The sequence below is a fragment of the Lathamus discolor genome, chromosome 5, assembly GCF_037157495.1.
Source record: "Lathamus discolor isolate bLatDis1 chromosome 5, bLatDis1.hap1, whole genome shotgun sequence".
Lineage (NCBI taxonomy): Eukaryota > Metazoa > Chordata > Aves > Psittaciformes > Psittacidae > Lathamus > Lathamus discolor.
This window is the reverse complement of record NC_088888.1, coordinates 73686262-73711065: the sequence shown is the minus strand read 5'-3', so window position 1 is coordinate 73711065 and position 24804 is coordinate 73686262. Positions and strand designations below refer to the sequence as shown.

The window sequence follows — 24804 nt, the reverse complement described above, 5'->3', positions numbered from 1 at the left end:
GGTGAGGAAAAGCTAACCTGAATATTTTACCTGGAAATAGTATTACTTAATATATATATAAATTAAGAGTCAGTTAGCTGCAGTTACTTTCTGGCTCTGACATGACTTTTCTATTAACCTTGGAGAAACCAGTAACTTTCCTGTGCTTTCAAGGGCCTTTTTCTAAAATGCGTGTAATATTCTTGAGCATATTATTTACCTCAAAGAGTGTTATAAGAATTAGTGCTCATAAAGTGTTTCAAGATTCATTAATACAAATTACCACTGGAGTGCAGATTAAATTCTCCTAATATCATCGACTACTACAAATTAACCAGAATGGTTTTAATATACATGACCAAAAATGCTTAGTGTACATCAGTGATCCTGTAGCGTCCAGGGACTTTAGATACCACTTTGGTGACACAGGAGATCACAATACCCTGTTAACTATTTAAGTAAACAGGGCTACAGCATCTTTTTGTCACAGAAAGGGTGCTGGTGGACACAGTCCAGTAACATTGGAATGATGTTCATTAAAAGGTCTCGCCCCCAGTATTTTAAAGACAGGGAGTTCACGTGCCAAAGCCATCCATGCATTTTCTCCTTGTTGCTGGGAGTGGCATCTTGGTATAAGGGTGGAAATTAAATCTTTCTGTTGTTCTGCTGCTGATCTCCCTGCTGAACCTGTTAGCAAAAATGTCAGTACTCTGAGTGGTGGGATTATGATGGGGAGGGTTTTGTAATATCAGCTAAACTGAGACAAATCAATTTAGGGGGGCAGCAAAGACATTAAGCAGTAATAGCTTTTAGTAATAGCTTTTAGTTACTGCTGTTTTGAGATGGATTCAAAAGGATAATGTAAGGATGAGAGGCACTGTATTCTGCTATCAATCTCCATGATCATCTAGTCCCTGTAGTGATTACTTAGATTGTGCAATGCCTGTAATACTGGTAGCTGATAAGAAGCAGTGCAGTGATATTTCAAGAGAGAGGAAGATAAATCATCTAGATACACACTGGCTATCTTGAAGGTGTTTTTCCTGTACTGAAACAGTTAAATACCCATGTGTGAAAAGCAGAGGTAAAGCTGAAACCTTCCCAGAGTGGGCAGGTTCTGGGTCCTACAGCTTGAAGTGATCTGTGGATGCATTTTCTGGAATTATGTCAGAAACCCTTTTTCAGCTCTGATGGCTCACTGAACAGGTCAGTAGAGCCCAGGAGGAAGAACACACAAGTTTGTGTGATGAGTGCTACACCTGAATTGTTGCTGGGGTCAGTGGGGCGTGATGTAATCACTGCAGGGGGAACATCATTTCTCGTTGACAGCAAAAATGAGTGTTTCCCAGTTGCAGGTCATGATCCCTCCCAGAGGTGTCCTTGGGAGAGGCTGTGAAGCATTTTATACTCATGAGGGAGCAGTCAGCTGCCTTTAATTGCTGACTGCACTCAGTCCTTCCACTGCAGAGGTTTGTGTATTTGTATCAGCAGCCAGTAACTATAACATATTAGTGTTCCTTTGGCCAACACAGGCTGAGCTACTGTTAGCAGTGGATGTAGTTAACCTGTCCTTGGCTAATTGAAGTCTGGGAAACCCAGTGGGAAGGATGGAATGAAAGGGTGCCACACAGATACAGGTTAGGCCAAAAGCTCTCAGGAAGTTTAAGGATTTTTGTCCCAAACTAGGGGATTGAGGGCACATTATGTGGTACTGTCTGTATCCCTCTGCATTGCAACAGAAATACAGAGTCTTCAGGAGGCTTTGAGGCTTTTTTGTGACCCCCTTCCAAAGCGATGCAAAGGCAAGCACCCGGGGAGGAGCTGCTGCAGTGCTTCTGTCTCTGAAACCTTGCTGACAGCAGTGTTGTTTTCTGATCCACAGGTCCAGAGGATGGCATAGCAGTAACGTCAGTGTCCGGGGAGCTGGGGTCCTTCCTCGCCTGTCTGCATGCTGCTTGAACCGATCCCAGACCTTTGTTTTTGGACCGAGGAATTGTGAAAACCTGTCTCTCCTAATTCATGAGCCAGCAGGATGTGGTTGCCGTGCTTTCAGAACGCCTGCTCGTAGCTGCCCACAAAGGCCAAGTGGAGAATGTGGTGCAGCTTATCAACAGGGGTGCCAAGGTAGCCGTTACCAAGGTAACAAGAGAAAAACGCTTTGCGAAATCCCTGGGAACTAACATAACTCCTAGACCATTGTCTGTGAAAATGCCTTTGTAGCTTTACCGGTCTGAATGTGACTGGAGTTAGTGCTTAGATTTCCTTAAAGTTTATACCTAATAGCTCATGTGAATTTACAGTGTAGTACATGTCTCGTATTTACACACTTCCCAACGGATGCAGCTGTAGTGAATGCTGTGTCCTTAGAAACGTGGTGTGTCAATGGAGCCACGTTACTAATGTAGTGTTTGTCAAAGCATGCATTGACTTTTGAGCACTGTGTGAACTGATGAGTGGAGCTATTCATCACTGTCGAGGGAAGGTGGTTCAGAGTGGCCATCTTTCTGAGTGAGGGTGGGGGGAGCCACCTGGCACATAGGGGAATGGCATGCAGAAAGCATTTCCTGCCACTGAAGCCTCTTGGTACAGCAGCTTCTCTTATACCTGACATCTTCATTGATTTGTGCTGTGGAGTCCCCAGTCAGTTCCAGACTTGGGGGTTGCAAACTGTGTTCCCTGTACCTTTGAGATGAGGTCAGCATTGGAGGATTTCTGCTTAGACATTAAGATAGTTCAAAGATGTTAAAAGATGTTCAAAGATGTTCATGTGTTTCTGACTCTCAACATGTTATAAATAATACTAACATATAGAAGAGGAGATAGAATTAGTTGTTGCATAGAAGGTTTGAGCAGCAAAAACCCTTCAAAAGAATTAGGCAAGTTGGATCTTTAGAGCTGTAACATAACATTTGGGACATCCTGTTTTGATGAACTATTGTTTTCCATCATACCTAGCTTTATCTGTATTTCCATTGGTTTTGAACACTATATATACGGGAGCTGATATTTGCAGATAGAAAGCAAATGTGAGTACATTTGATAAGTAATTTGTCTTTTCCTCTTTTTATCTGTCAGTGACAATTGTTTTTCAATCCCTTTGCAGTGTTTGAGTTCTAGATAGTATTTGTTTTGAAAGGTGGAGTTATCCAAGGACAACTGGTGTTTGTAGGTTTTGTTTGACAAAACTAAGTGCCCTGTTGTTGGTAGATACAAAGCACAGATGTAATAAACATGAGTGGTCCCATAAAGGTGCCTGTTTGGCTCTGTTGTCCAAGAAGTTCTGTAACTGCTGAACAGGTATTAAAGGTAGTCAATAATAGATCAGGAAATACTGCCTTATAGATGTCTGAATAGTAGCTTGGGGGTTTGTGGCTGTTTTTTGTTTGGTTGGGTTCTTTTTAAGATCATGAGCTTTTAAACTGCTAAGGGACCTATCCCAAATGATTGAAAGGATGCTATGCTTTTCATAAATTTGTACAGTAATGTAATTTCAGATCCAGCTTCCACATTGTTTGAATATAAAATGTCCATCCTTTGTCATGGTTGACAGAATCATCGTGCCACTGATTTAACTATTTCATGAAATTAGTTGCCATGATCCACAATTCCAGTGCAAAATTAACACTTCCTCATTGTTAAGGTGGTTTATTATGCAATAATCAGTGCCTTCTGTTAATTACAGTAAGAAGCAAATCGTGTAGCTCTGACTTTCAAACACAAAATCCGGTTAATTTAATAAAATACAGATTCACTACAGTTGGTCAGTTTTTCTTTCCTGTATGGTACAGGTGGCTTCCTGCTTCTTGTGCTTGCTTTATTGTTCAACCCTTGCGTGCAAAATCAGAGCAAAGCTCATTTGGCTGCAAAACTGCACCCAGGTGTAGAGTGTTGGTGTTTCTGTTGAGAAGCTGAGCTCGCTGGTGAGCTCTGAGGCCACCACCATAGCTGAGCTGGTACTACAAGATTGTAGCTATTTCCTAGAGATTGTAGGCCTTCCCCATGGAACCCAGGGAGGGGGATGACAAAATCTGTCTCTCTTGTCATTCTGGATGCATCCTGGCACATTGGCAGACAGCACAGATGAGGTACTTGGGTAGCTTGACGATAGGCCGTGCTCAAAAGAGAAGGCAGCAGATCAGCAAGACTGTGATGGAGTGCACAGAGGAGTAGAGAGGCTCTCAAAGGAGCAACTGAGGCTTGCATGCTTGGGGTATTTTGGAAGTATGCACTCATTCTTTCCATGCTTTGAGCCAGATAGAGGTGAGGCTAATGTGACCCAAGAGGTGTAAGACCAAGCTGCTGCCCTTGTCAGAGCCCATCAGTTCAGGCTTAGTAATGTCCTATGCAGGTCTACACAGCATCCAGTTTGTATCTGGCTCTCACGCAGCCAGCTAGCTGCATAGGAGAGCATGTGCATATTTGCCAATGAAAGGCTGTATAAACATACCCTGTAAGAGCTTGATTTGCTAATCTGGTGACACATAAAAGCTGGAAGGAGAAAGAGACATTTAAAGTCACAACAAGGTTGTCACAGGAGCAAGCCTGTATAAATTAGCCTCACTTTTAAACTGGAAATGTAAAGGGATTTTTTAGCCATCGGAGAGCCAGGTTCTTGTGCCGTCTTTTGATAAGCAGAACAGGTGAAAAATAAGAACTACTTTCTGGATAGGGATTGTTAATTTTAGAATGGAAGTTAGATGGCAGGCTTGTTGTAGTGGAAAACTGTTGACCAAGCATTCAGATAAATTGAAACCCACAGCCCTCTCCCCAAGATAGAGCTTATTGTAAACGATGCATAAAAATAAATTTGTTCATGTGCATGCCTTAGTTGTCTTTTACCTGTATGTCTTATGCTTTTATTCAGAGTTTTTAGTTTGCTCTGTCAGATTGGTTTTAAATTCTAGGGATTTGCTTCAAAAGGCTTTTGTACTTGTCAGCCAGTGTTCCTGCTGAATTCTGTCAGTTTTACTGGAAGAAGACATGCAGAGACAAAGCTCTTTGAAAGCAGAAAGAAGTTCCCACATCACTTTAGGCTTTAAATATTTTTCTGATACGCATCTGGAAGCTCAAACCGATTCTTGTGAAAAACACCATGCAGAGCCACAGCTTGAAGTGACCAGCGTCTAGAGTTAAGTGCTAGAGAGTTCTTTATTTAAACAGGGTTGAGCATAGCTGAAGGGAAGTGAAGGATATTTTCTGTAGCAAAGTACTGTTAAATACTGGATAGCTGACAAGTTCATCCAGTTCTATTTTTATTTTATGTATGGAAGGTCATATGATGTGGTTAATTGCTGCTTCAGTAAACAGCAATTCAGCTACAAAATGGTATTTAATTCTTGTCACCTCTAAGCAGATGGTTCCTTTAAGAAGAAGAAAGCATATGAAAGAAACAAAGTTCAGTGGAGAATCCGTGTATCCAGGTGCTCACTTCAGTGTTTCCTTGGGGATGCACTTGTTTTGTTTTGGCAGCATCACTAGCAACTCTGCAAGTGAAGTCGATATGGAAGTGTGCTTCTCCCTGATTCCAGTAAGGGATACTGGGTTCTTTCCAGATCTGGGGCCTTTTAAAATATGTAGAGAAGAGCTGATGGCCACTAGGTCACATTGCTGCTGACAGTCTGACATCAGAGAGGCCAGAGGGGAAGAGGGCTGATGGCACTGCGTTGTTCATGCATCAAGCATTTGTCCCTCTGCTGGGATCTCTGTCACCAAACATGTGGGATTGTGGCCAAGGAAGAGATGGCCCTAGTGCTTGGCAGAGGCTTCATGGCTCAAAGTGCTAATGGGTAGTTTCCATTTTTGTGCCTTTTAATCTGATGTTCTTCACAAGTGTGAAATGTATAGCATTTCTTTATGATAAGTGAAAAAAAACCCCAGACGGTTCATGATACAAATTGCCTGACCCCGCAAGCAGGTGCCTTTATAAAGTATTTTGGTGAATATACTGCAAAAGCTGGAAAATGAAGAACTGAGCTTGGTGTAATTAAGTCTTTTCTTCCAAGCAAGAAAGCTGGTCTCTTCTTTTAGTCCTTATGTTAGTGGAACTTTCTTTCAGCAAAGTTTTTGACAGCTGCATCTTCGACATGAAAGCACTGGGCCTTTTGCTGAGCTGCTCTTCCTTGCTGTCTTCCCAGGATGTTGTTTTCCGGGGTTATCCTTTGTTTGATTTTGTGAGTTGGGATAGGTTAGGGAGAGGGCTGTGGACCACTAGGAGTGGCACAGGAGTGGTGGTAGTGACGTTCCAGGTCAGATCAGCTCTTCTCTTGAGCTTGCACCCAGAATGGTGCTTGGAGCATGGAGACAAGTGGGATTTGACCTTCCAGGAACCAACTGGATGAAATAAGGCACTTTGCTGTAATGGCAGCCATTAACATCAGTTTGCTCAGTGCTCAGAGACGAAATTTCCAGGTCTCCATCTCTGCACTACAGCTCGCCAAGACAGAAGTGTTCCTGGGTGTTGGGTTTCACTGGGGTGTTGCAGCACAGGGTGGAATGTTCAATAGCAAGAATTAATGCCAGAAAAAGGTGTGTATTAGTAAGCACGCACAGGGGAGTGTCCCGCTTCTCTATTAAACATGAAAAATATTGCCAGAGAAAGACATAAAGGTAGTACAGGCAGTTTAAATGTAACTTGTACAGCACCATGGGGTTTGTGAATATTTTGTCAAAGGAAAGCAGAATACAGCTTTTCTGCAGAGCACAGCATTAAGATCATAGCTGTAAAACTGAAGTCTGTGGAGAAGGGATGATTATTTGGAAAAAAACCATAGAAATGCAAAAGGTAGTGCCTCTGTTTTGATTCAGTAATTCTGTTTGTTTGTTTGATTTAATGTTTGAATTAGTAGTTACAAGCCTACCAAATGGCAACGCTTTTGTAATGCCAAGCTACTTGTACTCTTGCCATCAGGATTTCAACTTCAGAGCATGTTGAGTTCTTTAAAACAATTTCTTTTTTTTTCCCTTTTTAAGATGGGAACAAACAAACACAATATATGTTGTAATGCTTTCACATTTTTGTGCTCCTTCAGTTTGAAAAACTACTTGTGTCTGTTTTAAACAATAACTGAAAGGGGAGGCAGCGAACATTTAGGGACTTGCTGAGTGCCTCCTGAGGTCAACAAGAAACTTTCTGCTGACCTGAGCGAGCAGGTTATTCATGGAGAACAGTCTTAAGTCATCAGTGTGACAAGAGTTGGTTTTTGTTTTCAAGCATTTTAATAAAAGGTGGATAGGCATGTTTTTGTGTGTGTGCAGAATGGATGAATAAGTAATAGTGCTTGTGCAGCACAAGAGCAGGGCGAGATAGAAAACTGAATGTACTTGCGTAAAAGTATCTACAAGTAAACACAACAAAGGATCATGTGGCTCGTGGTGCTGAGGCCCCCCTGCATTGATTTGGTTGCAGAGTGCATACATTGGCAGCTGCTCTAAGAAAATTCTGCTTCTAAATGGTATGTATCAACAGCTGCCTGTCAATACCTGGAAGTTAGACTACAGATTAAATACAAACATAAGCCCTACCCTTCCATTTTACTGATGAAGTTCAGTGTGGCTGTTTACTGCGCTTGGCTGCAACCTGATACTCCCCATAGCTATAGCAGCATGTCAGGGGTGTTCAAGTTGCAGCTTTAGTGTAACATAGTCCCATTTATTTTGTCAATAAGCCTGTGACACAGGAGCATTTGTATGATTTGTTGCCCGCTGAAGCATTTCTATACATTTGAATAGAAGTCCCAATTGCATATTTTTTAGATGAATGACTGCTTTATTGGTTCATTAATCCCAGGTTGCAGCAGTCTCTCATTTGTATTTCTGTATTAACCCCCAAGATGTTACAGTTGATATTTGGAAAGGCTCACAAGCTTTTAAGTCAGTAATCTGCATATTAAGCAGTCCCTAGGTTTAGGGTCTCCTTGCAATAAGCATCCAGGAGACATTTGTATATTCTTGTTCAGGGAGACCTTAGAGCAGTATCCGGTACCTACGGGGGGGCCTACAATAAAGCTGTAGAAGGAGCTTTTACAAAGGCAGGTAGGGACAGAACAAGTGGGAATGGTTTTCAACTGAGAGAGGGGAGATTTAGATTAGATATTAGGAAAGAAATTCTTCGCTATGAGGGTGATGGGGCACTGGCACAGGTTGCCAAGAGAAGCTGTTGCAGACCCATCCCTGACAGTGTTCAAGGCCAGGTTGGATGGCGCTTTGAGCAACCTGGTGTAGGAGAAGGTGTCACTGCCAGTGGCAGGGGATTGGAACTGGATGAGCTTTAAGGTCCCTTCCAACCCAAGCCATTCTATGATTCCGTATGTTTTCTTTCCTGCTGGGACCCACTTGTGTATTTAGATAAATTCACTCTTTGATGCTCCAGTGGTGAGTGTGAAATGTCTTTAAGGAAGAGACATGTACAGTGAAATTTATGTGTCTGCTGTCATCTCTCTTGCCTCTAAATATTTTGGGTAGGATGCATTATTGTGAGAGTAAAACTTTGTGGTCTGTTGGTTTGACTTATAGACATGAAGGCACAAGCAGCTCTGGCTGTTGCTGCTAGGGCTTCCTGCTGTAGCCTGGATGCATTGAACATTTATCTCCAAAGCGTGCTGTGCTCCAGGTTTCTCATCACAGCATGAGGGGCATCCAGATCACCTTGTCTCTCCCTCACAGTTTGTTTTGGATTAGTGCATACATGCATATGTACTTAAATACCTGTATGCATATGTGTATGTTTGTGTGGGGAAGTGGGTGGGAGTGTTTTCCAGTGTTTGCATTGCCTGTACTGGAACACTGTCCAGCCGTACTGCCCATCTCTGCTCTCATCTCGGTGTTACTGGGAAGAAGAAGAAAATCTGGCAGTGTCAGTTCTTGCAGGGTTATGATTAATCTTGAGATGATCGGTGCTTTTCCAAAGGCCTGAGCCTCTAATCAGTGTAATGTGCTGGAATTGATCCTCCTTCCCGCTCCCATCCTCATTACAGTCATAGTTTTCATTTATAGTCCCTTTGTAGTGGGAAGAGCTCAAGGACTCCAGGTATGCAATAGCTCTGGTCTCCAAAGGTCTCTCTCTAAGGGTCTTCAATAGGTTGGATGCCTCTGAATCTGTTTTTGGATAGAGAATCTCCAAACAAACTCTTTGGAATAATAAAAAAAATCCTATATTTTTCTGTTTCAGTAACACTAGGTTGTTTTTTTTTTTTTTTTCAATTATTCTTTTTTTTAACAAACCCCTGGGTTTTGAGAACTTGGCTGAAGTTACTGAACACGTGGGGATGATGATAGGGGACATGCACAGTTAGGGTGAATCTCTGCTGAGTGACAGGAACAGCCAAGTAGCTAGCCCTTGCTTGCAGCTCTCTAGCAGGTGCTTTCTCCTCCTCTGTCACCCATCTCCTGTGGCTGGCCACGAGCATGGGGAGGCTGCCTCATGAGGATGAGGGACGGGTTGGTCCTTGTGACAGGAGAACAGGGTGTTCCCTGGGGCATCCTTCCGGTAAGCCTGTTCCCTGGGGTGACTTTATTTTAATGTGCCTTAAGGCACTGAACAGGCATGTGAATGTTGTGTGATCCAGGTCTTCTTTTCTTGTGCTTCCTAGGCGATCACTCTGTGTGGTGATTGCCTAGGAAGGTGTATTGGGTGAGGAAAACCTGTCCCTCTTATTGAGGTATACTCTGCTTTCATAGTTTACTTCTAGCACAGTACCTTTGGCTGCATGTCAGCATTTTTTCAGTGTTTAGAGATGATTATCTTATCAGAAAGTTTCCCTGCTGGGATATATTGATGTAGTTGACACTCTTTTCCTTTTAAAGAACGGGAAATGGCTTCAGGTTGGGTTTCTCTGGGAGTTTTTTCTCCTCTGTGCACAGATGGCAATTATTTGTTTTCATGATGTATTAGCAACCTGCCAGAAGGTGAGAGGCCTGGATTAGCTGATTTACTTATTGCTGTTAAGTAATGTAGAAAGTCAGAACCCATAACCATGAACGTGCTGGAGCACATACTCGTAATCCAAACATATTGTTCATAGCTCAGAATGATTTGTCAATCGGACTTGCCTTTCCCCCCCCCTCCTTTTCTCTTTTTTCCCCTTTTCCCCCATGTTACCTGGAGACTTTTATACCCCTTGCTATTGAGTTACCCAGAACAGTGACATAGCCCTGGCTCTCCTCCAGGCTCATGGAGAAGGAGGCGTGCTCGGTGCAGCTCAGTGCCCTTCACCGGAGGGGCAGACATTTAGGGACCTGTGACCAGGTCAGGGAAGAAGCCCCCAGGTAGCAGGCTGGATGGCACCCAGGAGCAGTGGTGGTAGCCAAAGCGAGCCCTTCCCAAGCCTTCAGTAGGGCAGGAGTGGAAGTTTCCCATGTGGGAATGAGCTTCTGCTGCTAACAGGAGCCAACACTGGGGTTTTGAGACCCGTGTGTCAAGAGTGCTTCTCCCTTAGATCTGGCCCCTCAGATCAATAATGCAGGCCAGTTAATCAATGCTAGTGTAGAAGAATTAATCAATGTTTAATGTTTTCGAATCATTGCACATCTACTCAGTAATGACATGGACGTTCTGTCCCCAGCCTTTCTGTGGATTTCGGCACTGGTTTTCCCTTTTGCTCTGAAGAGGCTGAATTCCTGTGGCCTTTTCCAGTTATGCAGGTTTGGGATTTGCTGTGTGAAAACAACCCTGCCTTGAGTTTGGTTTTTTATTTACATGAAGATGCTTTCCTGCTGGAGAAGCTGCTTAAAACCTCAGAGAGCTGGTAGTCACCTTCTACTTACTTGAGGCCACTAGTAGTCAGTGAGCTCTCCTGGTGTTTTCTCCTTCTGTAGGTGATATACTAGGGCTGATTATCTTCCTTTGCAGGGTAAATCATGGGGTAGAAAAACAGAAAATAGCAATAGTAATGAAGAAATAGATATGTTATTCTTCACCTGTACCTGTTATACATAACTCCTCCTTATCTCATAAAATTCCTAGTGGGAAAAATGGGATTCTTTCCGAAGATACTCTGCTTTCAGCAGTGGCTGAAATCCTGTTTTCTCAATTGTGATGAAACAAAATTTGCAATTAACAGTTCTAGAGTGTTGCTGTTTAACATGCTGTTTATGTTGGTGTTTTGAGATTTTATATATATAGATACATACACACACACGCTTCCTAGAGCAGGACTTAATTTTCTATCCTCTCTTGGGAGTTTTTCAGATTGTGTGGGTTAAACGTTTAGGGAGTGGCTTGTTGTAGCTTTTCTCTGTTGTCCATACTGCCGCTTACAATCTCTTTCCTCTCTACGTCTCAATTTTCATACCTCTTTTAGGAGAAGCAGCATATTCCCCTCTTCCTGAAATATTTCATTTTAAAATCTGTCAAAGGATGATCAGGTGGTGCTCCATTACAAGTAACTATTGTTTTCCTCTTGTCATTTCACATAGATTTTTTTTTAACCTATTTGTTGGGAGGATGTTGGTTTGTTGTTTTCTTCTGTTTTTTAAATTGATTTTACTGTCAATTTTCAATCTTTGTTTTTCCTCCTAAAGCCATACAACATGTATCCATCTCACTAATTAAAGCTTTTCTGTCCTTCTGTTTATTAGGGAAAGGTCCGTAATTACACTAGATTGAATTCCGCATGACTATTTTGTAGTCTTACTTTCATGTGGATTAGACCTTGGCAATGTTGAAAAATAAGATTTGTCTAAAACAACCTGATAGATCTTTGGCAAAAGGATGTTGGTTGTCGTACGCTTGAAGTAACAGGAAGTGACCACAGGTCTTCCATTCCTTCTAAGGAGAGCATCCATCATACACAACAGTTCATCAATTCTTATTTCTATTGCAAAGATGGTACCCATTGCAATATATTAATTAGCCCGCTGCTACTGCAGCTTGGTCCTACTGAGTGAAGCTGAAAGTGGTTGACAGTTCCGCACTCCAGAGGAAAAGAAACAATGGGCCATGAATTCTCTTCAGGCATGGATAACAAAGCCAAATCCAAAACTGTAAGGGAGTATCCTTATGTCAATGTAATATCGCTTTTGTTGGTTATCACTGGGCTAAACTGAAATGTTGGAAAAGGCAGAGGAGGTTTTGGCTTACGCAAAACTAAGGGGAAGCCTTTGGTACACTAATATATGTCAGTTGCTGCTACTGCAGGTTTCAGAGAGCGAGGTATGAATGAGGAAAAACAGATAAAAATTCTGTTTAACTACCATGTATAAAAATTGATCTTAAGTTATTACTGTTTTCATCACATTTATAGCATGGCCGGACCCCACTGCATCTTGCTGCCCACAAGGGTCATCTCCACGTTGTCCGGGTTTTGTTGAAGGCAGGTTGTGACCTGGATATTCAGGATGATGTAAGTAGATATAACCTTCTTGCTTGGGTGGAGGGGGAAAAGGTGAATTTGCAAGTAACAGTAGACTGTCACTTCTTTGAAGTAGGATGAAATGAAAACAAAATCTGTTTCTCTGTTTTCTGATATGGAGATGTAAAACTGCATGGGAGACAATGTAAAATGGCGTGGTTTTCACTGATGAATAGCTCGGTCCTCTTGTTCAAGCTGCTGAGCTTTATGAGAGCTCTGGTTGTGCCAAGCAGGTGTAAGTAGCAGTGGAAGTCATTATCTGCCACTTGGTGTAGGAGTGAAATAAGAGCTCGCTGTACTCTGTGGGACCCACTGGAGGACATCAGGCAGGAGGACAAGATCTGTTGTGATGTTTGCTTGAAGTGGAAGATGCTTTTGTGTAGGCACATACTGCAGCAAATAAAGTATTGAGCAGTTGCCTGGAGCACTGTGCAGTGTCACAGGGAAATTATCCAGTTGGCAGCTGTACTCGATGTGGGGATGGTCAGATCTGTGAGGCTGTTGTGTGGTGAAGCAGCAGCACAATGAAAACAGCTTTGAATTTAGCAAATGGTAGTTTGTCTTCATTTGGTAAAATATGTAAGTTATTGGAATTTCTCAGTTTTCTGTAAGAATAGTTTTGATCTTGAACCAGGCTTAAAGGCACATTGGAGTGACTAGTAACGCAGTTTTAGTTACCTCACTGTGATGAACAAAGGTGTAGGCTAAAATGCACATCAGTTGAATAACCATGAAACCACGACTTCTTCAGACTCATTGCTAACTTCTGATAGTACCCTGGAACAAGTTTGAGGAAGGGTTGCTTTTCTTCTCCCTGTAATAAGTAAGGTGAAGATTCCTCAAAGGACCTAGAGGTCCAAAGGTGGTTTGTAGAGGCACTTGTATGGCTACTAAAAATACACTGGAAATGTCTAGGTACCTTTTGAAAATCCCCTTAGGCATTTATTTGCATCTAGAGAGTCTTAAATGTCTGTAGAAATTGGAAGACTGGTTTCCTTCTCTGCCTGAGTAGCTGCTTCCCTGTGAGATGTGAGCAGCCTTTCTGACAAGCTTAGGACTGGGGTATGGGTGCAGCCAGCTTGCTACTGGGAATCTTGTTTTTCTAGGAAGAAACTTTGCTTCCTGTGCTCTTTATTCTTTCTCTATGCCCTTCTGTGAAGTGGAGCAGATTTGCAAGTGTAATGTGAGTATCAGTTTATTCAGATGTATCCTGAGTATGTTTTTTGACTTCTCCCTGCAAAAATGATTCATCAGGTATTTAAGAGAAATTGCAGGTAGTTTACAAGTACTGTCAGAGAAAAGCAAGCTGCTGCTCTAAGAATGGAAGAGCTTCCACCAATCTGGTCAAATTGGATTTCTGTGAAAACTGTTTTTTGAGTAAGTCTGGGTTTTTTGTAATCTAGTAATGAAATCTAGGCTGTTTATGTGTAAATGTGATAGCCATAATGGAGAAACAGTAAATCGGTGTATAGCATCATTTTGGTTTAGCAGAGTCTTGCACTGGAGAAGTACTTAGCTTGTAGAAGCTCTATTTCACTTGCCTTGCAAGCTTTGCAGGGGCTTTGTCCATAGCAACAGCATACGGCTTCTAAATGTGGTGACTAATCTGAACAGAATAGATGCATGCTTGATTCACAGATGCTGTTTCTTTAAAATGTATTTAGATTTTTAGCTCTGTATTTTGTACTAGTAATTGGATTGGGGTTGAGGAGAGCCTCAGGAGTTGCAGTCTCAGTGCATGTGGATTTGTCTTAGAAGGGGGGGAAGGCTAAAACTTCAAGTGAAGATTTTTGCTTGTGAAAGGTATTAACTAAAATATTTCTGCTTTCCTTTTACATAGGTCTTCAAAATGGTTCTATATTTTTTGTTTCAACTTGTAAAATTAATTTTTACTCTTTCTTTATGCCCAACAGAATACATTTATATTCTATTTTAATTGACATCTGTTGATGATGCCGTCGGTCCCTTTTACTGTGTGCTTATTTGGCAGTGAGGGCATCTTAGTTTCAATGTTGATTAACATCTATATGTTTAATTGCTGTTTTTCAGGAATACAGATTTAGGTTCAAAGATTAAATCACTCGTAAGAGTGGGGAGTATCATAGTTAATTGAAAAGTACATTGCTTAGTTGATTTTTGTCTGTGGCATTGTCGTGATAACATCTCCAGTTTCTAAAATGCTGATTTAGGTTTTATTTTTCTAAATAACAAGAGCAACATAAGCATATTTTGTTTTGGAATCGACTGTCTTTAGCTAATGAATTAATGGAAGACTAACTTTTAATCTGCCACATGATAAGCAGAAACTTGTTGGAAGTTGCTACCTGTTGTGGAGAGATTAAAACACTCACTTCATGTTCTACAGATAAATTCTTTAACGCACGGTAAGAGCCGTAAGAATTAGTTGAAGAATGACCTCCAGTGGCCTGGAGTGGGATTATTATGAATTTCAGCCGGTGGAGTCCAGCTCTGTAGAGTACGCCACCCCCGGAGCTAACTCCTTCCTTCTCCCTGCCAATACTGAAAAGTCTTACTGGGATCCCAATGCTATCTCTGAATGGTCAATGAGCATCCACACAGCACACACCTCAGAAATAGTCAAGGAGAAAGTTGTGCCGGTGAAGGAAATCAAGGATGAAAAAGATAAGAAAAACCAGAAGAGAAAGGCTAGGAAAGAACCTAGAAGATCAGAAAGAGAGAAGGAGGTTAGAAACCTTGTGCATCAACCCTGCCTTGAGCTTGATGTCTCGCATGGCTGCATGCTGCAAAACCTTGGCCCGATGGTTTGGCATGACCGAGCTCTTCTGCGGTGCATGACTGCATGGCAGGCTTTGCTCTGGGTGCTCTACAGCAGGTCTCCTGCCCTCTATGTGCTCTCTGGGGAAACAAGTTGATTTAAAATACAGGCCTGAGGCCCCGAAACTTCCCTTCTTGGAAGCTCCAGTTTAAGAAGCAGGAAATGAATTTCACATGGAACAGTAACCCATGGTTCATAATGATTTCTAGCTGAATATAAATATGCAGAGTGGCTTATTCCTGTACTCCCGTTTCAGTCCATTCAAGCTGTAATCTGTTTCATTTGTGATTGTTTTTTTTAATGCCTCGATCACTTCTGCTGGTCATGCATCACCATTTATCATTCAGAGTGAAGTAGTTCTTACTGTGTGTCATGATGACTGCTTTTCTTCAGCAGAGGAGGAGGAGAGCAACATGGTGACATTGGGGAACACTAGAGCACATGATTTCAGTCACCTTTGTGTCAGCTGCTTCAAAACGTCCATGTATGCTTGGATGCTCCTAAGAGGATTTAATGCTTGATTGTATTTTGAACTTTCCAGTATGAATTTAGTGGCTTGATTTCGTAGTGTAAGACTTTGCAAGTGCCATCCAGCACTTTGTACTGGGGATTGAAGGCATGAGTTTGGGCTGGTTATTTTAGTGCAATTCTCCTGTAGCAAGACAGGTTTTTCTGAGATTTCTGCAAACATGGAAAGACAATGAGGAGGCAAAGTGTGACCCTGGAGAGGGGCTTTAAAGGAGATTGTACAATTGATGGATGTTGTGCAGAACAGGAGTGTGCAGGAAAACAAAATATAGTGGTTATAGTTTCGGGTTGATTTTTTTTTTTTTTTTTTTAAATCAGAGGGAAGAAGAAGTAATATGTATTACAAACTGATGTAAACCAAATCTCATTAGATTTGAGCAGTAGAGTCTATAATAGAGACTCCAATACCCAGGATTGCTGGCAGAAAGTGTAATAGCTCCCTGAAACCCCTTTGTAAGTCATGTTATTTCCCTTCCCTTGGGGTGAACTTCAGATGTAAAATAGATGCCTACCCAGTTCCCAGGAGCCTGGTTGCAGTGGTTGTATCCACTGCTTTAATTTAGTCAGTAAATGAGGAAACTCGAGGAGGTAATTGCAAACACCGGGACACTGAGCAAGCGCCCCCAGCCTAACCAACACAGAGCTGCTACAGTAAAGAGTAGCGCCATACTCCGTGGAGAAGGTCAGGATCCATGTATGTGCCTTTCTTCAGGAGCCCCAGCTTGTAACCCTCCCTTGAAAGCAGGTGTTTACGCTCTCTGTACAAAGCATGGTTTCACGCTTTGGTGGTGCTGGTTTCACTTGCTGGTGCTGGGCCTTGCTGTGCAATAGATCCGTTACAGGTAGAGCTGTCAGGATGTGCAGTCCCACATCCTATGCAGCAGGGAATGCAGACTCCTATCCCAGTCTTCCAGCATCTCCCTCTCTCTAGCCCAATGAATACCAACATGTTTTTTAAAAGTGGAGCTCTTTTGACACAGCAGTGCTTTCATGGCAAGTTAAGCTGGGTGAGTACCATAACCTCTGGGTGCAGTGACCTTTGCAAGCCGAGATGTCTGGGGCGTTGGAGGCAAAATGCTGGAGTTTGAGTTGCTTTCAGGGCTAGGAAGGGGATTCAGGATGCAACAGTGTAGACTTAAGTGCCTTACTTCTACCAAGCTTTACTTAAGCACCTAAGTGTCTTTTTGGCTTCAGGCCCACACCTGCATTTAGTCAGACTGTTGTTTCTGTCAAGGTCACATTTGTGTGACACAGCAGAGGTGTTATCTCTCTCCATTGCTACTGAGCTGCTCTCTGTTCCTGAGGAATAAATAACCTACAAATAGCATCATAAATTGTGCCCAACATAATAGTCTGGGCAGTTAATACACAGTTACTGGTGTAATTACACTCTGAGCCTCTGCAACAGCCCCCTAATGCCTTGCTAAAGGTAGAACTCCGATGAGTGCTTTCAGAGACAGTTATTTTAGCAATTAATAAAAAGAGTCAGTGATTGCACTGTCTGAAAATTCACACTGGGAAAAATGTCATCGGTTTTCTCTGACTCCATAAGAGGCAAGACACTGGGGTTTGCTTCTCTGCTGCAGGGGAGGCAAGGCAGGTTAGAAACACAGTGGAGCAGGCAGGGTTATTTATAGGTGGGCTATGCTGTCTGTGGCTGGGTGCTCAGTGACTCACACACAGAGGCCATCACGGTCTGGTGGCTAAGCTTCCACGGCACCTTAAGCAGTTTAAGGTTCATGTGTGTGATGATGTCCAAAGGAATGGTTCACCAGTTCCTGCCCTGCTGGCTGAGGGGCCTGGGGGTGGTAGGGACCTTCTCCAGGACATTGATAACTGCCATGTCTTCACTGGGAGGAGCCTTGCAGCAGGTGAGGCAGGGTTTGAGATACCCTTTGGCACTCCTTGTTACTTGGATGAGGTATTTATTTAGCTGGTCAGAGTGCTGGTTGGATCTTATTCTTAGATGCTTGGCTTTCACTGTACTTGCATAAAGAGGATGTCAGCACGAATGCTCACACCATGGGCAGGAAGCCCCTAAGCCTGCCATCTGTGGGACTTGTTTCCCTTCATCTGCCTGAGCTTCCATTCTGGGGACCAGAATATAGTATGAGACAAAGCCTGGGCATGGCTGAAGCTGTCCATGTGCTGCTCTGCAGTCCCAGTGGATGGCCCCCCAGCACATGGGCAAGGCTTCACAAAGGAGCAGTGAGGTGTACTTCCTGCTTTCCAAGTATGTGCTTGTTTTTAGTTTAACTGACGTGCCATTAGAAGTAGCTGTTGTATTGACAAACCCCAAAAAGCTGAGTGGCCTTTGACTGCACTGCAATTACTGTGATGGGGTTCTTGTTGTTAGCCTTTAAACTAGCCCAGCAAGAAGACCCTTAATTATAAACTAAATCCAATACAGTCTATTCCTGCCTCCAGTTTGGTCTTCTCCACAATCAATTTTCCTGACTCTAAAGAAGTAGGAACCAACCATTCACTGTTCAAGGTCCATCCATCACAGTGGCAGATGTCATCTTGGTTTAGTCTTTATTATAATATTTTCTGGAGTTTTGCTGGTGCAGCAATACCAGTTGGCAGGGATGGGTTGATGGATTACTTTCCACTTCATTGTAGTCAGCTAAAATGACCTTTGCACTGTCCACATTACCCATTGCTGCAGTAGCTACTGTCATCGGTACCATGTATTAGTAAAAAAAGGTTATAAATAGTTCCCCAGCTTGTTAGCAAGCAGATTTCTGTGTAGGAATACTTACTGGAAACTGGCACTTGCACTTGTGAGATGGTTTAGTTTGGACATTTTCCATAACGTGTTGGTTAGCTTTAAATGTGGAACAGATACACAGGTTCAGAGAACGTGCAGTGTTGTCAGTTTTCCAATACTTCGTGTTTGTCTGAAAGTCCCAGTTCCTGCGACCATTACTGCCTTTGTTCGAAATCTCTTAAAACACATTTCCAGTCTTAAGAGGGGCAAGAACAAAAATAAGAGTCGGTGACCTCTAGAGGCAACACGGACATAGCAAATTTAAACAAAAATCCTTCAACACCATTTGTTAAGATCAACTTCATGATTATAAGCCAACTTCATGGTTTACTGGGGGGGAGGGGGTTGGTATTTGAGGGGTTACTGAAAGGTTGTGGTTGGCAATGCTAATTTTCCTTTATGGATTCATAACTATTTTGCTGTCATTAGCACGAAAGAAGCCCACCAAGAGCAATTTTAAAGGCAGCTGTTAATTGCCTTTGAGTACAAATGATTAAAGTTATCCAGTTAAGATGTGCAGACTGTAGGACAGAAAATGCAGAAATTTCTCTAGTTTTAGTATTCAATATAATGTGGCGTCATCTGATAAAGATTTGTAGCAGAGAACTTTTGAACCTATTTAGGGCTAGCTTCCTGCAAGCTTTTCTTCCTCAGGATACACTGCATATCTCTGCCCTCTGTGGGTTTTTGGTGACCGTTATCTAGATCAGCAGAAGAGGATTGAATTCCTGCTCTGTTTATTCATCCCAAAAAAGGCTGTGTGCAGCTTTGAAGCTAAGTCTTTGTGCCTGGACTCAGGCTGTGCTTCAGCACTGCAGGTTCAAAGTATCTTCAAAGGAGAGCCAAGGCCGGTGGTTGTGGCAGCAATGGAGCTACCGCAGCTCGTTTTTCCGTCAGTCGGTGTCTTACATGCTGCTGCATAAATCCTCCTGTTCCCTCTCTTTTATCATGGTCTTACCAACATGTGCATAAAAATATATGGATAACCCCATATAGGTAGGGCCCATAGTTTGTGTCTCTCCAGTCTTGAGGTTCTGGGAGTCTTGTAGAAAATTAATCTTGGGCTCTATAGCTCAGCAAATGAGTTCAGCAGTTGTTAGGGGGGCAGTAGGTGGGCAGTCAGACAAGATGACCCTATCAGCTACACTTCTTTTGGGAGCTTGGCCATAAGGGAAATAAACTGATGTAAGAAGCTTGCTTGTTGCTGTCATGTGGCCGGTCAATGAGAAATGAAAGTTGTTAGGACCTCAAGATTGCTCAGTTGCTTGAAGTCAGTGGTCTTGCAGTTGTGGTCTTCATCATAAAATTGCCTCACCTCTTAGCCTTAATTAGTGAACTCATCAGAGGTGCTAAAGCGACCACTCTCATCTCATGCTCCTTATCCTATGCAGGGCTAATGGAGCAATCAGAGCCAAAACAGGAGAGCTTCATCCAGTTAGTGAGAGTACTGGAGAATCATTAGGATGAATTACGGCAGCCTGCAATTCCCTTTAGTTCCCTACAGATACCGTTGATTATTAGACACGTTGTGCCAAATGTGTTAGATTCACTGCCTTCTAATACTACCATGGTTTTAGTGCCCTTCAAACCTGTATATGGGATTGTGATGACTTGCAAACTTCTCTAAACAGTTGGTTTGTAGTTCTCTAATACTTTCAATAACTTTATTAATCTTAGAAACTTTAATGACAGTTGTTTACAAGGACTGTTTTCAAAGGCAGCTTGAGTTGAAACACTACCTGTGTTAAAGATGCAGCCCCTGTGTGTATTGTATGGGTTTGCATTGAGTCAGAATGAGGTGGGAATGGTACTGATCACAAACTTGCTTCTTTTGCAGGGTGATCAGACAGCGTTGCACCGGGCTGCTGTTGTAGGGAACACCGATGTTATAGCAACTCTGATTCAGGAGGGGTGTGCTTTGGACAGACAAGACAAGGTAACGGGTGAAAGTAAAGCCCTGTAGGATGGCAGCTTTGCCAGCCAGTAAGACTAAGGTCTCAGAAAGGAAGTTAAGGTTTATACTCCTGAGTAAGTATCTGATGCTTTGAAAATAATTGGAACAGTTACACTGGAAAAAACACTGTTCCATCTTTTCAATATGAATTACTGATGTAGTTATTTTTTTTATAACAGGCTGACAGGGCTTTGAGCAACCTGGTCTAGTGGAAGGTGTCCCTGCCCATGGCAGGGGAGTTGGAACTGGATGAGCTTTAAGGTCCCTTCCAACCCAAACTGTTCTATGATTCTATGGTAGTTTTTAGTTTAAGAGTCTGTTCTCAGCTCCTTAAGGGAGAAGTTAATGTACAACCATACTGTGCCCTTCGTAAACACTGCACAGTTTCCCTTGACTATCCTAGAAACCGACAGTCCTAGGCTGTAAATGTAGTTGTGGAGTAAATATAACTAATTCCAAGATCCAAATGAAAGAAATAGTATTTTTACCCTCTTGTAAAAATGAAATAGAAAATAAACTGGTATGAAAGGAAAATGTTTTTATTTGTAAAGAGAGCAGTGGGGTGTGCAGCTGCTGCGCTCTAAATGTAATGTTACTCTGCATGTGGTGGACACAGGACGCTAACCTTCTCCTTGTGTGTGTGCTCTGCAGGATGGGAACACTGCTCTTCACGAAGCTTGTTGGCATGGATTCAGTCAGTCTGCCAAAGTGCTCGTTAAAGCAGGAGCCAACGTGCTTGCCAAGAACAAGGTGAGACCCATGCGGGAGGAGCTTTCAGTTCTAGCGTACGGTGGCCGATGCTCAGCCCTGGCAATGTGTGGCCATGGCATTTCTCAGTAGGTGGGGACCTACTGAGTGGGATTCTTTTACTTCTTTTTTTGCCTTTATTATGCCTGGATGGTTCCTCCACAGGCATTGAGGAATTCATGTTTTGACAGCTGATGCAGGGGGAACTCAATAGCATGTTGAATGATACATTAATTACAGCTGAGGAATGCTGCAAGTCCTGTGGAAATCTCCATGGTGCTCTAATTTATACCAAGCGTAGTCGCTGTGCTTGGTGTGATTTAAAATGAATTGTCCTAATAGGAAAATGGCTTTCAAAATCCAGTATGTTTTTTGGAAATCAAACAGCCAAAGGATTGTAAGCCACATAGGGGAAAAAATAGTGTATCTTTTGTTAGAAAGTTCTTCCTAATATAGTAGTGTAGACTCTTACCAAAAGCCTGTAATGAACCTGGATTATGTTCCTTTTAGTATTCATGATAGCTTGAGAGCAGTTTAGAGGAAAGAAGGACAGAGCCAAGCGGCTTTAGTTCCACTCTAATTGTAAAACCTGTGGAGACTTCAATTCAGTAATTCAGAAATTAATGGAAATGGCAGTAGCAGCCTGTGGTGTCAGCTGAGCTGGCGTTTGGACGACTGTGCCGGCAGGCCAGTCAGATTGCATGGTTGGGCACCATGTCCTTTGTTGCAGGTGAGAGGGCTTTGGGCTGGCTGTACGGGAGCTCTGAGCATATGTCCTGAGTTTACCAGGAGCCGTTTTGCTCCTTCTTAGTAACTGGTGCAAGCTCTGTGTTTTGACTTCCAGCCTGGGCAGAGAGCTGGTAACACCAATTGGTTTTAATTGTTGTTAAGTAATGTTCATTCTGGCCAAGGACTTTGTGAGTCTCATGCTCTGCCGGGGATGAGGGGAGGCTGGGAGGAAGCAGAGACAGGACACCTGACCCAAACTAGCCAAAGAGGTATTCCATACCACAGCACGTCATGCCCAGGGAGGTAACTGGGAGTTACCCAGAAGGGCACGGGCTCTCTCTTCAGGGGAGGTCGAACTCGTTTGGCGGTGGTATCGTATTCTCTTTTTTTTTTTTTCTCTTACCATTATTATCATTGGTGGTAGCAGCAGTGATTTGTGTTATACCTTAGTTACTGGGCTGTTATCTCAACCCGTGGGAGTTACATTCTCTTGATTCTCCTCCCCATACCTCTGGGAGCGGGGAGGGTCAGGGGGTGGGGGTGAGTGGACGACCTGTGTGGATCGGTTTAAACCATGAGAGTTCTTTTTAGCACCCAACGTGGGGCACGAAGGGTTGAGATAACGACAGATCTGACCGGATTAATAGTCACTCGTCACAATGCTGATTTATTGGCTCTCAAAGCTGCTCCTCTTGATCTCACAGGTTCAGAACTCTGTACATTACATACAGCCGGTATTTGCTGTGTTGGTGTTTTTCAAGTGTGGGGCTTGGGCTAAGGTTTTTGTCTCATTGTACTTTATTATAATGACTTGTAATACAATAGAATCATTGATCATGAAACTGATCGGTCTTATGCTCCCAGTGTGGTCACCACCTTTATACTTTGGGAGGTATATAATAAAGGTGCTTAGCAATTTCACATCTTTTTTCTCCTTCTCGGGTGGTCAACCTGTGAAGGAGGCATTCTTTTACCCTCCTAGCCCCCCTCTCAAACCATTTACAGCATCATTTGAGAGTTTTGAAGTTCTTGAATGGCCTTTTAATATTGTTGAGACCTGTTTGCTGATTGTGATGGGCATTACCATGTTGGCACGCATACAGAGTGTGTTTTGCCCACAACCATTTCGTCTGATTTCAAGAGTTAAGCAGAGTCGGGTTTGGGCCTTGTCTGGGGTTAAACAACGATATAGGAGGACCAAGAGATTTTCCCCGGGGCTGGACAGCCATGAGTGGCAGGGTGTGTGGGATAGCATGGGCAAGTATCTAGGTCAGTGGGCTCCTCCAGTGCTTTGGAACTTCACCACCGAACAAGTGCAAAATCTGGAAGAATTAGTAAAACACTTAAATGAGGTGTGTGGTCAGTCTGGCCATACCAGAGACGGGCAAATCACGGCAATGTGCTGGGGCTTGGCCTATGCTTACAGGGCCTTGTTCAGCACTGCACACAGCCTTTCCTGCCCTGAAAGACTGTTACAAGGGATAGAACCTGACAGCATATCTTGGTAAACGTGTCCCTAAAACAACAACTGAGAGGGGCTAGTGAAGAAAGGAGACAGCTGGCCAAAGTCTAAGATTCTGAGTAAAAGGGCAGGTTGCCTGGGCATAGTGTTTCTTTATGTGCACATGTATATGTACAATCATGGACCGCTCTGTGTCCATAATTACATGATCTTTGATACTGTTTTATATGTATTCCTTCTTTTATATTGTTCCAACTTCAGTTTTTCTTTGTGGAATTGTCTTTGTGGTAATGTTCACCTAGACTTGTATCAAAGGTACTTCAGCAACTTCCCATGCTTGACTTTATAGTCTTGTGAACCATTATACTCCCATCTCTCGATACCCTCGTCTATGTATGTATGTACATGTCTCTGCAAAGTGCGCGTTTAAGATGCAAGTCTGGTTATTGGGCATGCTTGGGTGCCTCCGGGTAGCAGAAGACTTAGCTTGTAGTACAGCCTATGTCAACTGGAGACAACCTGTCTTGGAAAGCACGTGCACAGAATAGTGCAGCAGGGTTGATGTCTGAAGTATGACTGGCAGACTAACACTGCTGGCCTTTCATGTCTCACCCACAGGGTAAGATGTCCTCTCCCTTTGCATTTCACTGTTTGGGTGGTTTTTAATATACAGGATCTTTTCTCAGGAGCTGCTGAAAAATGCAGGAATCGTGCATGCTTGCACACATGCTCGTGCTTCTACCCCTTTTGATTTCAAGGCAGATTAAGAGCTTTACTCTGTGTAATCCCAGAATGTTTTCTCTGGTCTCTCAAATTCTTATGTTACTGATGACTACACAGAAACTTTCAGACACCAGGGCTGAGTGCCATAGGCAGGAGGATCACCCTATGCATAGGCTGCTGACTTGAACCTTAGCATCATGCCATTTTTGGCTGGATGGGATAGATACAGGCGGCTAGACTTGTCAAACGCTGCTAAGCAGCAGAAGGTGGGAGGGATGTGAGACTGTATATTCTCTAACTCCTGGTTGATACCTCCTGGGAACGCTTGTACAGATGCACTTCATGCAGCACAGCACCTTGACCACGGTGTATGTAAGAGCTATGCTCCTGAAGATGACTCCCATCTTCAATTGCCTGGCTGGCCTCTGCCTTGAAGTGAAATGCGGAGGCCTGACAGAACACCTAGGCAAGTTTTAAAAGCATTTCAGGCAGGCATTTGAAGAAGGGACAGTGTGCAGGGAACGCACCTGGGTAGCCATATTCCTCCTGTGCAGCAGTCACCCTGGAGATGCTGTTTACTTGCAGTCAAATTGGCTTAATAGAAACTCTTCTGCTGTGGTAGATCGTCCTGTTAGATCAGTTGTAGCCTTCTTTGTAGATCCCCCATCAGTCTGCATGTTCTAGTGAAGATTCATTAGACCAGTGAAGACCTTCAGACTGGTACAACTTGGATCCACTCTCCCTCTCAAGGAAGCTGAGGAGAGCCTG

The 24804-nt window shown here is 43.0% G+C and overlaps 1 protein-coding gene across 10 annotated transcripts in view; it reads left to right on the top strand.

Annotated features, from left to right (window-relative positions):
• The window catches only part of ANKRD6 (ankyrin repeat domain 6), a 96480-nt gene that overhangs the window by 58496 nt on the left and 13180 nt on the right, over positions 1-24804 (top strand). For 7 of the 10 annotated variants that reach the window (XM_065681246.1, XM_065681245.1, XM_065681238.1 and 4 more), the window contains 4 exons: positions 1862-2118; positions 12219-12317; positions 20259-20357; positions 21027-21125. In XM_065681246.1, coding sequence (XP_065537318.1) covers positions 1999-2118; positions 12219-12317; positions 20259-20357; positions 21027-21125 — 417 coding nt within the window. In that variant the 5' untranslated portion in view covers positions 1862-1998. Of the gene's footprint in view, positions 1-1861; positions 2119-12218; positions 12318-14737; positions 15032-20258; positions 20358-21026; positions 21126-24804 lie in introns of those variants that run through there. The other 3 variants (XM_065681237.1, XM_065681236.1, XM_065681244.1) reach the window with 2 other exon arrangements.